This window comes from Pseudopodoces humilis, chromosome 29 (genome assembly GCF_049639895.1).
Source record: "Pseudopodoces humilis isolate 2021_Gansu_Grassland_sample_001 chromosome 29, ASM4963989v1, whole genome shotgun sequence".
Taxonomy (NCBI): Eukaryota; Metazoa; Chordata; class Aves; order Passeriformes; family Paridae; genus Pseudopodoces; species Pseudopodoces humilis.
In genome coordinates, this window is record NC_142228.1 from 64,687 (window position 1) to 80,577 (window position 15,891).

The 15,891-nt window shown below is 43.0% G+C and overlaps 1 protein-coding gene across 11 annotated transcripts in view; it reads left to right on the forward strand.

Moving 5' to 3' along the window:
* TANC2 (tetratricopeptide repeat, ankyrin repeat and coiled-coil containing 2) overlaps nucleotides 1-15,891 on the forward strand; it is a 164,137-nt gene that overhangs the window by 49,285 nt on the left and 98,961 nt on the right. For 7 of the 11 annotated variants that reach the window (XM_088067949.1, XM_014261032.2, XM_014261034.2 and 4 more), the window contains one exon: nucleotides 609-788. In XM_088067949.1, coding sequence (XP_087924075.1) covers nucleotides 609-788 — 180 coding nt within the window. The remainder of the gene's footprint in view (nucleotides 1-608; nucleotides 789-15,891) is intronic. The other 4 variants (XM_014261037.2, XM_088067954.1, XM_088067955.1 and 1 more) reach the window with 1 other exon arrangement.

A 15,891-nucleotide genomic window follows, 5' to 3' on the forward strand; every position in this document is an offset into this window, starting at 1 on the left:
GTCTTTATGGAGGGAAAGCATCAGCACGCAATAAGAGCTAAAATCCATCTTGTAACAGTGTGACACAAGTCCTGCCTTCTCATATTATTGAAATATTAATGAAAAGTTAATGATAACAGGTTGGGTTGGTTTTGCATATGAATTATTAGTTGTCTGGGTTAGGTTGTTCATCTTACTGACAAGAGTGGAGATCTAGGTGTCCTTGACCCTAAAGTTTCCATTATCTACAGCTAATAGGAAGAACCTTACAGCTCCTGACTCTTGCTGATCTGAAGCACCTTCCCTTCACTGTTTATTAATATTGATTACAATTAGCAACGAGTCCTTTTACTGTTCTATCTTCACTTGTTCTCATGCTATTCCATGTATTCCGTCGTGGAAATGGATGGGGGATGTGACCCCCACACGGACTTTGTGCATCTCTCAGGAGAGTTGGATGCTCTTTCAAATTTCTTCAAGGGATGTGTCATGAGTGTGCAAAGGGAACAAGCAGTTGGCAAGTCAGCTCTGTGCAGAGCTCCCTTCAGCCAGCCCTTTTGGAATGATGGAAGCAGGATTCCTTCCCTTGCATTCTAACTAATTAATTTTTATTTTCCTCTTTCCATCAGGCACCTCCACAGAGAACGACTGTGCTTTTGAACCTGACTACGCTATTCCGCCACTCCCAGTGACCGAAGGTATGCAGCACATTCGGATAATGGAGGGCATGTCCCGCTCCCTTCCATCCTCCCCCTTACTCACACATCAGTCTATCAGTGTTCGGCTCCAACCTGTGAAGAAGTTAACTGGTAAGGACTTATATAAAGTTCACTGGGGCTTTTAAGGTCCGTTGGTGCAAAAATCTGTAAGAAAAAGCTTTGAACAGTTTCTGTATCAAAGTCATTCCCTTGTTTATTACAGCATCTGCTTCAGTCAAACCCGGGGATGGATTGGATTTTTGTGTTGAGAGAGAAATCTTTCTTTGCTGAAAAAGGTCTCTCTGGTTTACAAATACTCTCTAGTTTTTGAGAAATTTCTATCAGAGTGTGTTTTAGTTCCACTTTGTATTGCTGTTTCTGCACAGTGGCAGCATTACAGTGATTTTGAAGAAGTTAATGCTTAAATTTTGAATGTTGAGACCATCTGAGAAATTACGAACTTCTGTAGCAAAATTATTTGGTTCATGCATATTTTTAGATACTGCTTTGTTTATCTAACCTGTCAGGACGGTGGTATGAATACCTAGAGATGGTGCAGTAGTGTGATTTTCAAAAGCACATCCATATAAAAGCCTGGAAAAAAGTAATTTTACTGGTAGCAGTTTTTGAGAAATTTGTTTCTTGCCTAAAATCTGACCCCCGCTCTGTGCCCAGCTTTATGGTCAGCCAAGGTCTTGTTCTTGTTCTGAGGGAAACTTCCAAAAAGAGTTTCTACCAAAAACTCTGATCTGATCTATAATCTGATCTATGTGTACAAAAGAGAGCTTTGCTGCACTTGGTGCCTTTTGTTTCCTCTGCCCTGTGGTGGAAAGAGAACTGGGAAAGGGTAGGGGGGAGAGATTCTGAGTTGTGACAGAGTCACGATTCCACGATGGGCAGGGCTGCTCTTTGGAGCCTATCACTAGTTCCTCAAAAGCCCTGGAATTCCAGCAGTAGCTGTTGCAGGTGGTAATTTAAAGAGAAGGATGGGGATTCCTACAAACCTCAGAGGTTGGGAGCTCTTCGGAGCCTGTGCTGAGAGCCACACTGCAGGTGTTCACCCAGTGAAAATGCATATTCCTCTGTCAGTGTGGTTGGGAAATGAAATGCCACGTAATCTAGACCTGAACAGGTTGGCTAGGAGCCAGGATGTCAATAAAACGCTGATAATTGTTATTGCACGGAAGCAAGAGAAGAAATGTGTAGGCTTCCAGTTTTGTTCAGAGGTTTGTTTTGGGGCTGCACAAAACTCTTGGAAATGGACTGGGGAGGTGACTACATCTGTTTTGTCACCACCTTGCATACTTTGCCTTCTCTGTCTGCTTTAAAAATCCTGTTCCAGCTGGACCTAGTCCCATACACCAGTCAAACCCGTGCTCGTGCTTTGCATGTCCTTGTCTCGATGACTCCAGTGACGCTCCCAATACGCTTAGAATTAGGGATGTGTTTCCATGCACCAATGAAGAAGATTTTTTTAAATTATTAGTTTAATTTACTGTTGATATTGTAAAATGAAGGTGTTTATTTTGCATCCTCCTGAAATCATGGTAGGAATTTGTTTACTTTCATTAAGGTGACATGGAAAGGAGCTGGAGGAGCAGTGCTTCTGCTCTTTGCGATTCACAGTATTTATCACATTTCCTCAGCTATTCCTTGTTGTCCGTCTTTTAGTACTAATCTGAGAGATTTAAAAAGGGAAAATACTCCTCAGTGGCAGAAAAAATCATTAAAGCATGCAATATCCTGAGCTTGAAGGGACCCACAGGGGTCATCCAGTCCGGCCCCTGGCCCTGCACAGACCCCCAGCAATCCCACCCTGCCTGGGAGCAGCAGCCAAATGCAGCTGGAGCTCCAGCAGCCTTGGGCCCGTGCCCCTTCCCTGGGGAGCCTGGGCAGTGCCAGCACCCTCTGGGGGAAGAACCTTTCCCTAAATCCAGCCTGAGCCTGGCCTGGCCCAGCTCCAGCTGTTCCTTCAGGTGAGAGAAGGTGGCTGTGGAATGAATGACCATTTACTATATGAGCAAATAAAACACTGGGGTTTTTTTTGCTAGGGGATATTGACTGGCAGTTGGTAAAGAACCTCCTCATTTTAATTCTTTAGTAAACTACCGTGTTCTATAAAACAAAGAAAAACTGGTGTTAATACTAGGTTTGTGAAGACAGCTTCACAGCCTTTTGCTATTTTTTGATGTACTTCTGCCCAGTTTCACCCAATAACCCTCTCTGTAATATTGTAAATGCTGTCACAACACACTGAAAACCTGGCAGAATTGATACATGACCTGATTCAAAAATCTGTGACTGTGGGAGCTTTTACATAAAACCAAGGCACCAGGAGCTGGACAGTGAGTGGCCAGAGAGGTTTCACCAGCGCTTGCTGGCTGTGAAGATCCTTGTGGGTCCCTTCCTATTCAGAATATTTATTCCATGTTTCTATAATTCTGTGATGATTTCCTCCTGTGCTCTGTCTCATTCCACTGTCCAGTGGCTAATCATACACAGTAACAGCAGAGATTTCTGTTGGAAAAGGGATGAAGGTGATTTTGGAAAATTTGAGTTAGAATCTTTTGTCCAGCTGACAGTTGCCACATGGATTTTTAAAACTGACCTTCAGATCATGGAAGGTTGTTGAGAAATTATCCAAATGTCAGGGTTTTTCATGCTCTTTGCTTCACACAGACGTTTGTGTGAGACTACCCTATCTATTCCTGTCATAATTCTGTATCTGCAGAGCAGTTGGTGAGCGGATGGGACCCTCACCTTTATGGGACATAAAAATCTTATTCCTTAAATTTTATGTGTTTTTTACTAAAAATGTATATCCTAGGACCATTTAGTAGATACTCAGAGCAGCCTTCTAGTATCTGAAGGATCCTACAAGGAATCCAAAAAGGGACTTCCTGTTTGGAACTGGAGTGACAGGACAAGGGGAAATGGGTTCAGTCTGCAAGAGGGGAGATTGAGGTTGGATATGTGGAAGAAATTCCTGGCTGTTCGGGTGGGCAGGCCCCGGCACAGGGTGCCCAGAGTAGCTATGGTTGCCCCTGGATCCCTGGAGTGTCCCAGGCCTGGTTGGACAGGACTCGGATCAGCCTGGGATAGTGGGAGGTGTCCCTTCCATGGCAGGGGGATGAGCTTTAATGTCTTTTCCAACCCAAACCATTCCTTAATTCTATGATAATATAATCTTTTAATGTTCTTAATCTGTGTAGTTTGTAACCAAGACAGCTTTTCATCCAGAGAAAAGTTAAAATGTCCATTTTTGGTAAAAAGCCTCAGGAGTGCATTCCACAGAGTGAGTTTTCTACCCAGAGGAACTAAGGTCACTCACTCACATGTTGGTATCTGGGTTTGCTGGGTATGAAGACTTGGCTGGATTCAGAGGCTGATAAATATTCCACATGTGTGCAGTTTCCACTCTGCTGAGTAGACTGGTGATTAAAAAAAATTAAGATCATTGTGGCTCTAAGGGGTGAAGTAATAGTCAGCATAAGTAATAAGCTCTCCCTCTTGCCTGTGTCACCTCTTGTTTAGCACTGGCTGAAAACATACTTAAATCAGCATGTTCAACCTCAGTTTGTGTTATTTAATTTTTTTTTGTAATCGTGAAATTACATTTGCATTTATCGTAATCATGAAAATCATGTGAAAAATAATGTAATACAGAGAAAGAAAACTCCCCACCTTCCCAGCCCAGGATGAGTAATGGAAGACACCATTTTGGTTTGTGTCTGCAATAAAATTAGCACTTAAAAGTTACTGTGCTTGCTGCACAAACGCCAACTGCTGTTGAAACAATGGGCTTAAATACTCTGCTGTACATCAGGAGTGTGTTATTGCTGACTCAAAGCCATAAGGGTGATGAAAATAATGCAGGTGCTCTGTATACCTGCCTTGAGGACAGCAGTACTTTTCAGGAGGGTGCTTAGGGATGAATGTATGTAAGTGCTTTTGGGAATCGGTGCCAAAAATACATGCATTAGGTTAATAAAGGAGATACTGGGCTGAAAGACTCAGCTGATGATGTTTTATTCCACTCCTATGGAACCCACCATGTGCAGAGGCTTTGCACAAAGCCCTGTGCTGCATCCCACTCCTCCTCCTCCTCCTCCTCAGGAATGAGTGTTCATTTACATATTGTACATTTATATGTGCAGGGATAATTTTATTCATCACTGTACTTGGCTGTTGCTATTTTTTCTACTGAATGACAGATTGCAAGCATTGGGATTCTCTCAGAAAGAGCACGTGTGTGAATGCCTATGAAGAGAGTGATATGGGGAGAAGATTAGCAAGACATTTAGGAAAAAAATTGTGTTTTTCTAACAAAAACCTAGCCTAGATGTTTCGGTTTGGATTTTCAGAGGCCTGATTCCTGCTGTATCTAGTCTGAATTAGCTGCTTCAGTGTCTTCAAAGACATGGGCCTGGGGGACTGGTTTCACTGCAGATCCTTTCTTTGAGATCATTCCTCCCTTGTGTTTGGGGAATGTGGGAACTTTCCCTAAGAATAAAATTCATATTAATCAGTAGGACTATTCCTATAAATCAGTGGGTCCAGGCAGTTAATAGCAGCCTCATTCCTAAAGAAAATGTGTATTTTTTCACTAGATCCTTCAGAGATGGTGAGAGCAGGGCTGAGCAGGATGGAGACTTGCTCTTCCCAGTGGTGCCAGTAAGGGCCCACCACTGTGGTTCTCAACACCCTCCAGGTCCATCTGGGCTGGGATCCTCACACACAACCTTCCCTGTGCCACCATCACCCATGTCATTTGTAGTGCTGGCGTCTTGTCTTCTCCCATCCCTCATGGGCTACTCTTGCATCTCTTGCGAGTAGCCATGAGGCTACTTCTCTGTATCCTCAGCAAATGGTTTGGTATTCTTTGATGTTAACTGTAATTGTGGGACTAAAAAGCTCAAATTTCTCTACTTGAAAACTTTATTGTTTCTTGTTTAGTGGTGATAAACCCAGATTAATAATTTCAGCCCCCAGGACCGCTTGTTCTCTCCAAATTTTTGTACCCGCTCAGCTGGGTGTGAGCATGAGAGATGATGAGGCACAGCTTCAGGGGTGGGAGTGCTGGGAGGAAGCTGTCAGTGCTGGCACATGTGGGAAGTGGTGAAGTCACTGCTCCTGGAAGTGCTCAAAAAATGTGTGGCTCTGGCACTTAACTACACTGTTTAGTGTGGAATGTGACGGTGTTGCAGGGATGATGGTTGGATTTGATCATCTTCAAGGTCTTTTCCAGCCATAACGACGATTATGTGATGTGAGCATGGTGAGGCCCTAGCACAAGTTCCCAAGGCAGCTGGGGCTGCCCCTGGATCCGTGGAAGTGTCCAAGGCCAGGCTGGATGGGGCTTGGAGCAACCTGGTCTAGTGGAAGGTTACCCTGCCCATGGGCATGGCAGTGGCAACTGGATGATCTTCAGTGTCCCTTCCAACCAAGGCCATTCTGGGATTCTGTGTTTAAAAATGAAATAAATCATCAATGGGAAGGATTTTTGATCATTAAAGTTTCAGTTGCTGAGCCCCGGCTCCAGCACTGCAGCGCTCTGGTTGTGCTGGGTGCAGCAGTGGCTGTTCTCTCCCTCACTGTGTATTGTCTGTTTGGGCACATGGATTAAGTGAAAAGCACTTATATGCTTTATACCAGGTAATGGTTCTGGTAAATAATGTGTTTTTCTCCAGTGTTGCACATGGAATACAAATTTGGCCTTGCTCATAGCTTGTGATGGCAGGTGTGTGTGAGTTGGCTTTCTCTGCTCTGCTGTACCTGAAGATGCTTTGCGTGCTCTGCCAGCCTCCCTTGCCCAGCAATGCCTGGGTTATGGATTAATTTGGGAATGTTCTCCTGTCTCTGGGAGGCCTGGAAGGATCTGTGTTGGTGTCAGTGCCACTCAGCCACCTGATGGTGCTGTAGTTTGGCTCATCTCATCCTTGCTCTGTAAGGACAGAGCTCCTCACCTGTTTGGGGCTGCACACACCTGGGGGTACTCTGTTTTCACAGATGTTAGTTTGGGTCCTTATTAGTGTCCAGCCATTTCCCTTAATAATTTCAAGTATTTCAATTCCAGTTATTTGCACACACTGCAGAATCATGTTGTTTTGGTGCAGTTCTCCCAACACAAACGTGTCTGAGCTGGATGTGATCCTGTCAGAAATTTGTGCTGTCTGCTCATTGTGAACAATGAAACCTGTTCCCAGCCAAGGGGGTGCTGCAGCTTTAAAGCGTCTTAGGGCTTACAGCCATTTAGTATAAATTGTTCCCAGAATCCATGTCACAGCTCCTTATATGGTGCTGCCTTTTTTTTCTTTTCCTCTTAGTTGCCATGACAACAGCAGCACTGCACCATTCATCGGCTCTGGTCCTGGGCTGCATCACCAGCCCGCCAGCTTACTCCAAAATGTTTGGGAGACCATCCGTGAATCGGTCACTCTGGTCTCCTGATCCATTATTTCCCAGTTCTTTCAGCAGTTTGCTCTAGGAAAAGAGCAAATTAGGCTGCGCCACAGAAAGAAACTGTAAAAATCCTTCCTTTTACCCCCAAGGGAGGCGTAGAGGCTACATTTGCTGCAACGTTCTGGTAGGAATTAAAGCATCTCTATAGCACTGGGAGACTTGATGAAGAGGGAAGGCTGTGTGTCCTTAAACTTCGCTGGAATCCTCCTGGAGCCCGCTTCCTGGCACCCAGAGGATGTGCAGGTGATGCTTGTAGGGGCAGCAGGCACTGCAGGGAGACGGTGCTTGTGATTATGGGAACAGAGCTTGACATCAGCAGCAGGAGGTGTCACCTGTAACATCGCCCTGACGTGGGGAGCAGCAGGATGGAGCCAGCGCTAGGGAGAGGGAGGGATCAGAGGAGGATCTGTGCCAGAGTGCTCTCCAGGCAGCGGTACCCCTGAATTCCCAGACCGGCTGACTGCGCTGTTGGGCTGCATGCGCAGGGAATGGCGAGAGCAAGCAAAGCCCTGTGAGTATTTGGACAATGTGTCGTGCATGGTCTTTGATTGGGATTGTGTTTGGCATTCTTCAGCCTCCTGTGGCTGCAGAAAATAAACGTACAATAAGGGATTCTGGAGCTCCTAGTTGGTAAGGAAGCCATTACTAGGAGGGAGTTAGTGTCGGATAGAGTGATGATGCTGGTGGTTGTCTTTTACTTGTTGCGATAGTTTTACATAATCTGCGTTTGTCACCTCCTTGCTCACATGTGAAGAATTTCTCATACAAAACGTAAAATGTGCAATGAAAAAATTTGATTTCCGAGCATTGCTGAAATAGAACTGCTGAGGAGTGAGGAGTTGAAAATGCTACAGACACCAAGACGTTTGTTTTCAAAATGTTAGAACAATAGGATTCAGATAATGTTCCGAAATGACCACAAATTCAAGTGGATTATAAAATCCCTTTTTTGCTAAGGGAAGTAAATATTTGCTTTTCACTGAAAGAGTGAGCATCTAGAAATAAAAGTAAATAAACAATCATTACCAAGGTAGAATTTGAGGAAAAGGTCTTGAAGTGCATGATGCTCATGTTGAAGCTAATTTTTGAAGGATATTATGCTTAAAATTTTTGGTGTCAGGGAGACTTTGTTCCTTTTAAAGTATTTTTATACCATAGTGTTTGCAATAGGCTTACATTTTTTTTCATTGAATTCTCTGTCATGCTGTCAGCATGACACTGATCTGAAATTCCTGTTCCTGTGTAGGAGTGGAGGTTGGGTGGGAGGCCCATCCTGTGTCTCAGAATGCATAGCAGTGCCATAGCAGTTACTGGAAAGTGCCATTAGATTTGGGGGGTTCCAGATGTATAATTTATTTTTTCTGGGCAGAATGAATTTTCCATTGATGTTTCCCTGATGCCTTGCAATCTCCATCCGCCTAGAAGTTTCATGAGTAGAAAACCTGTGTTTTGTCAGAATTACTGAGTTGGCCCCTTTTTTAAAATGACCTAAAATACACACAACATTTCATTGTGGTTTGGGCATATGGATTTTCAGTCCTGTTTTACGCTCTTAATGTGGTAAACCTGATGTCTCAGGAAAATTTCTTAATGGAAAGGGGGGTCAGGCACTGGAAGGAGCTGCTCAGGTTGGTGGTGGAGTCCCCATCCCTGGAGGTGTCCAAGGATTGATTGGATGTGGCACTCAGTGCTCTGGGCTGGTGATTCTGGGATTCTGCCCCCATCAGTGAAACCTGCTGGAGAGGGAGAATCATCATTCAGTTACAGGAACATATGCTGAGTATTTTTTTCCTGGTATGTCAGTTCTAACTGACATTTTTGGGATTCTTAATCAGTTATTTTGGGACCTGTGATTTGTTTTCACAGGCACATACTCAAATGGAAACCATTTGGGCTTGCAGAGATGAAACAGGTAGATGAATGTACTCACAAGATGGACTTTTATCTCTATTAAACCAACATAACTCTTCATGTGAAATGGGAAAATTTCTGATATAAATGTTTTGGAGCGCCAAAACTATCCCTGAAATTTATGCAGATAAATTTTGTGTCTGTTTGTAATTTGGAATTAAACCAGATCTTGTGTTGAAGGGTTTTTGTTTGTTGGAGACCTGTAAAATTCATGATGTTTCTGCATTAATTTCAGGATTGTTTGGATGTAGCTTTTATTTTCTTAAATAAAGGGAAGGGGAAAACTGGCATGTAATATTTACTGGCTTTTGAAAGACACTTACCAGTTCTAGCATGGATTTTCCTCAGTGCTATTTTCAAGACAAACCCTATCCATCTCATTTTGACACCCAACTGTCTTTCATATTGACAGAGCTGAAATTGCAGTAGAAATATGCAGAAAATACCATGTTTTCTCCTTGGTGCTGGTGTGAGGTTGTTGCAGAACCTTTAGAATTTGCTCTTCCCCAGGATGTTTCTATTTGCATGAAGGCTGTTGGACTGCTCAGCCTTGCAGAGGATGTGGTAAACATGTCATCACAGCACTGAAGCTGGAAAAAGGTGATAATAGCTCTGCATTTCAGATAATTGTGTAGATGCTTAAACAGGGGGGGAACCCCAAAAGTTTCTCTAGTGTAGATAGTGTTTAAAAGGCAAAAAAATTGCCTTGAAACTCCATGAGTTTTCAGAGGCTCAGACAAATAAATTGTCCTTATTTCACATTGGGGCTGCACAAAATGGAGCATCTGTCACGATTACACTTCTGGTGTGTGAGAATTTTTAATTTTTAGACATAGCTAAGAGGTTTCTATAGCAAGAGGAGGTGGTGTAGAAAACCTCCTGTGGAGTTAAATCAGGCCATCACTCTTCCCTTGGCTACATCTTTCCTCCTACTCCTGGAATGTGCCTTCAGAGGTGTCCTGTGCACTTGAGAGAAGAAAGGCATTCACAGGATACTTTCATGTGGAATAAGCCCTTGCATTCTCCTGGGTTGCTTGTTTTCTAAGGAAAAGCCCTCATCTCCAGCTGGGCATGTTCTCTGGTCCTCTCCTACTTCTGTCACAACCTGTTTTGGAAACTTCTTCCTGTGTGAAGAGGGAATGACCACACAGGCGTGTTGGGTTGGGTCATTTGCCCAAAGATTGAGCATTACTTTTGCAGAAGTTAATTTCTGATGTGATTTCTACCTGGCTGGCTCTAACCATGCAGGAAGCCTTGATCGGGTTCAATTAAACGCATGGTCTCATCACCAAGCTTGGGGTGATGCCATGCATGAGACATTCCAGCACAACATGACCAGGATCATGGTGGGATCATTGCAGAGCCACATGCCAAGTTTTCATCACAGATCCCCATACCGATGCTCAAACCAGACGGGATATTGAGGATTGAGCTGATCTTTGGCTCTGGACCATTGCTTTGGCTCTTTTCTTTCCTTGCTCTGTGGTGATTTTCCTGGAGTAGCTGTTAATGCTCAGTAATTCCTAGATAGCTAGGAGCTAGATAAATCTCCTAGATTCCTAGATAAAGGAGCTACAAGAAAGAGGTAGAGGGAGTTTTTACAAGGGCTTGTGGTGGCAGGATAAGGGGGAATGGCTTTAAACTGACAGAGGGTATGTTTAGATTGGATATTAGGAAGAAATTCTCTTCCCTGTGAGGGTGGTCAGGCCCTGGCACAGGTTGCCCTGAGAAGCCATGGCTGCCCCATCCCTGGCAGTGTTCAAGGCCAGATTGGATGGGTCTTGGAGCAGCCTGGGACAGTGGAAGGTGTCCCTGCCCATGGCAGGGGTGGGACTGGATAAGCTTTAGAGTCCCCGAACCAAAACAGTTTTGTGATTCTGTGAGATACTGCTGTTTTAAGCTTATTTGGAGTTCTATCAGAGATGTCTTTGCCCCAACCTCCAAGCTGTATTCCAGTATACTTTGGGACCTGCTGTTGCCAGAAACCTTCACCAATGACTCTTGCACCTAAAAATATGCAATAGTGTAATCTATCCCTCTTCCATGCACTTCACTAAGAAATAGCATATTGTTTGTTACCAAAATATGATGCTTAATTAATTTCCAAGTACATATTGTGTGTATACATTTCTAAACAACCTGCTTTCTTATTCCAGTAGCAGCAGCTTTTTTAATCAGCAGAATCCCCCTCTAAGCACCCGTTTTGTTGAGCTTTTTATGCTGCAGGTGAAGATGGGCATTTTTTTGTGTCAACAGGGAAGAAACATCCTACAACTAAATGAAGTGAGAAAACAAATTAACCCAAACTGGTTTGAAATACTGCTTTCACCAAAGGAAAAAAAGAATCCCCATTTTGAATATTTGGTTCAATATCTCAGTATTAATTTCATCAAATATTTAGGGTCCTGACACATGCCGTGTCTTGACTGAATGTCACGTATCTGACAGAACCCACAGGTCTGGACTGTCTGTCATGGTCTGAACCCTGATTTTTAAAGGACTTGTGTGGCTTGTTTGTAGCTCTGTGTGTGACACCACTGCAGATTGCACTGAGCCTGGTCCCTCACCAGGTGCTGCTTTAGGTCTCGATAGTGAATTATTCTTCAGGATTTTTTAAACACCCAGTTATAATTTCCTAATCCTCTTTCTCTATCCCCCTAGTTAGAAAAGATGCTTCTGGACTAGTGTCCCAAATCAGCCTGGTTATACAGGCAAGTGGCATGGCAAAGGGAAACAAAGGTATTCTGGAAGATTGGAATGTTCCTAAAACCATTTTTGGTGGTTTTTTTTGGTTTTTTGGGTTTTTTTGGTGTTTTTTTTGTTTTTGTTTTTGGTTTTTTTTGTTCTACACAAGAGAAATAAACAATAATAATGTGAGGAAGGGGAGTTGAGGGTGCAAGGAGGAACCAAGGCAGCTGAGAGCTGGGATGCGACAATGCTCTGTGGCCAGTTTTGAAACAAGTGTATCTTGCAGGATTGCCTTTGCAAAACACAGCCCACTCTGGAGCTCCCAGACAGGCACCTTTATGTCTGGTACTTCCATTGCAATGTTCTGCTCCAGAGTTTCTGTGGTGCGGAGGAAAACGCCTCTGCAGTGGAAGGAGGAGCAGCCACCATGCCTGGGGTCTCCAGCAGCGCTTCACTGTCAGAATTGGATTGAGTGTTGCTCTCGGATTACAGGCTGATTTTTAATTTCTTTATTTCTTCTTCCCTGATTTAAAAAGTGTGTATATAACGGAGCTTGATTCTTAGGCACAGAGAGTCACCTGTGGCTATATTTTGTAAGCCCAGATAGCCACCGCATGTGATGAGACCTGCGGATGGTGTGCCATAGAGTCATCAGGGGCCCTTTGGTTGTGGATGTTTGCAGGTTGTGGAAGGATTAAACTTGAAATTTCTGTAGGCATTTTCTCTGCAGAGATGAAAGCAGGATTAGGACGATACAGGTTTTATCCCTGTTATGCTTTTCTTTTTATCTTCTCAGCTATGGAAATGAGTAGGTGTAAGTGAGAAAGTGGTTTGTGGAAGTGAAAGTCACCATGTGGGTGTGTTTCTGTCAATAAATGGTCCTGGCCCTGTTGCATGTCATGGCTGTTGCTCTTCCAGCTAGGAAAGGGGCCCTGAGAGTGCTGCCTTCCTATTATATACGCTTACAGGACTAGACCTGGTCCTGGGACATTGGCACTGTCACATGATTTGTATGCACCAAAGCCTCAGAGAGGTTTTTGGTCTTAAATCCCCTCGTGATGAAGAGCATGGCACTCCCTTGTCAGTGACAGTCTGCTCCAACCATCTGTCTTCACACAAATAATCACATGGACATTAGATATTTCAATTAAATCCTTGAGGCATGCTATGTGTCCTTGTCCCTGCTCATCTGTGGAAAGAAATGATCATGAGCAGTCATCACTCCTCAAAGCTGAAAGTTCTAGCAGCTCTTTTAATTTTGCAAGGAAATGAAGAATTGGAAAAGCAAATGAATTACTGAAAACTACAGGTGGCTGAATTAGCAATTTTCTCAGGTAAAACCCACCTTGAAAATGCAGCATAATGCAGTTTTTCAAGTGTTAACAAACAAGTTCAGCCAATTCAGGCTTGTGCCTTGCCAGATAAGCAGTTTCATTTTAAGGATAGAATATTCTGTGAAGCTGCTATCAGCAGAGCAGTAGGGATCCTAAATCCAGATTCATATGAATGGAACAGTTTTGCATATGTGTCACTGTAATTACAGCTCTGGTGGTATCAACTAACCCAACTAAATTAGTTTTAGCATAGCAAAATTTAAGTGACTTGCACAGAAATAAAATTACCTTATCTATTCTTAATCTCTTGCCTTTATTTTAAAATATCAGGCGTTTTATTTATATTGGCTTGTAGCAGTGTAGTCCTGGTCATAAACAGTAGTTTATATAGCGAACAGGATCCAGTCTCTCACGTGCTCTACCTTGGGATTACTTGGGCTGTGAACAGTTGGATATTTTACAATTTACTCTTCTCTCTTTCATGGTTACAATATCTTGGTTTGATCTTAAGGAAATGGTGGGAGAAGGAATGAGATTTTGTTTACGTGCAGCTTAGGCTTGCTGCTGGACTTTGCCCTGCCACTCCTGTTCTAATTTAATTTGCCGGTATAATTTGGTACCTACCTTTGGTCATTCTTGGCTGCTTGTAAAATACTTCAGCAGTGCTTTTGCAGAGGTGTGTAGAGTGAATAATTAATTTTTGTTATTCTTTCTCATTTTCTTTCCAAACCCCTAATGCAGGTTTTATTTTTTTACTGCTCTAATTATGGAGAATGGGTCCAGAATCAGAGGCAGTGGGTTCCCAGTATGTGGGTACAGGCACTGCAAAGACAAGATGGCAGAGCTTTGTCTGGGACAGCGGCGAAGGTAGAGCAGGTCATGAAAGCAAACTGGGACGAGCATGAAGAGCAGGGGGTGGTCAAGGGTGCTGAATTACTTCTCTGCTGGATAACTGCTCATTTATAACTCTCATAACACCAGGCAGCTGGCAGGTGGTGGTTGTGGCATCAAGTGCTAAAAAGAGCCTGGAGGGCGCTCTGGGAAGCTGCAGACCTGCTGGCCTGGTGTGTATGTGGAACATGTTAATAGGAGGTTTGAAGGGCAGAATTAATCACAGCATCACAGAATGGTTTGGATTGGAAAGGACTTTAAAAACAGGGTTTTTAAAGTGCAAAGTCTGAAACTTGAAAACTGACTGCAACAGAAATTTATTGCTTGTTATCATAACAAGATGACTTAGAAAGCTGGAGCAGGTGGTGCTGCCTTCCTTTCTCTGCTTTCATCTTCCTCATCTCACGCACAGGGTTCTACCTTGAGTCACATATGAGGAATTTCTGTTGAAACAGACAATTGTAAGAGGCTTCAGAAGACGCTGAAAAGAAGAATATTTGATGGTAAATGACATGGAGAAGTGTACAGTGTGCCCACAGCATCAAGGACTTGATAAGTTTGGATGGGAAGGTGAAAGTACCATGTCCTCCTCCTGCCATGTCTGTATATTAATTAACATAGGAACTTCTTTCTTCTCAGAGCTATCCCCTATGTGGACAATGACTTGTTGGCACCCCACACTGGAAAAAAGCCTTATCTAGAAGGGAAACGAGGGCATTTTTTTTATTTCGGGATCAATAATAGGAGCAACTTTCTTCCTGAGGCTTGCCAGAGTATTCCAGGGAGCATCTGCTCAGGAGATAGACACTGGGATGCTCCAAAACGAAACCCTGCAGGCTGAGCTGGGGGAGGGCACTTTGCTGGCCGGTGTCTCCAGCAGTGGTAAGTCTGATAGAAGAATCAGTGTTCCATTGCTCTGAATGCCACAAAATTGTTTATAATATAATATAATAAGCAAAATGGAAATCAAACTGAATTCCTTTTGGAAGCACAAACTACAGCCAGATTAGTATTTTAGGAGGAATTATTTTCTCTCTGAATATATAAATGTATTGTAAGCATCATTGTATTACCATTATTGAACACTTCAGACAGAAATCTGTATTATTTTATTCTATATATATTTAAAATTCATATAAGCCTTTTCAAAACCAGGTGATTTTCTCCCTTGAACATTGAGTAGGGATGTCTGTTCAGACAGAAGACCATTTTGATCAGTTATTCGGCAGGGTTTGTAATAATTTTGGTAAGATACGTAATAATCTGATTTAATTACACTTTTTCAGAAAACTCATCTTTTTTTGAGGTCACTGAACATCTTTCTGTAACTTTAGTGGAGTGGCTTGCTGATATTTTCTGTGACTTGTTCATCTGGAGAGACAAGAGAGGAGGAAAGAATGTTCCAAGAGGTTTCTACAGTCCCATGGGATTGCAGAATCCACTGCTTTGGAGAAGGTTATTCCTCATTTTTTCATGGGAAAAATAAATTTCAGGGGCAGTAACAGGCAAAATCTTCATGTTACAGACATCTATGGTTTAAAGAACTTCTAAATTAATGTAGTTGCTTTTTTGAGCTCTCCTTTCCCATTGCTGTCCTGCCATCACCAGCTTGCTGAACTCTGTTCCTGCTTTTATTTATTCTTTTCTCTTTCCACCTATGTTTCCTTCAATTTTCTTGTTTCAGGGCCTTATCATCTAAACTAAACATGTTTTCTGAAAATTTTGAAACAAGCATGATGCTTCCAGACAACACATTGTTCTCACCACTTTTCTGTGCTGCCCTGCCCTCACTACTGTGATAATGTGGGATGAGAGGAGAGAGGCTGGGAAATATAATTTAAAAAGCCTTTATAGTCTCAGATAATAGAAGAGGCAAATACTGTTACACAACGGATTCTGTAAAATAATGCTGGATTATATAAAGAGGA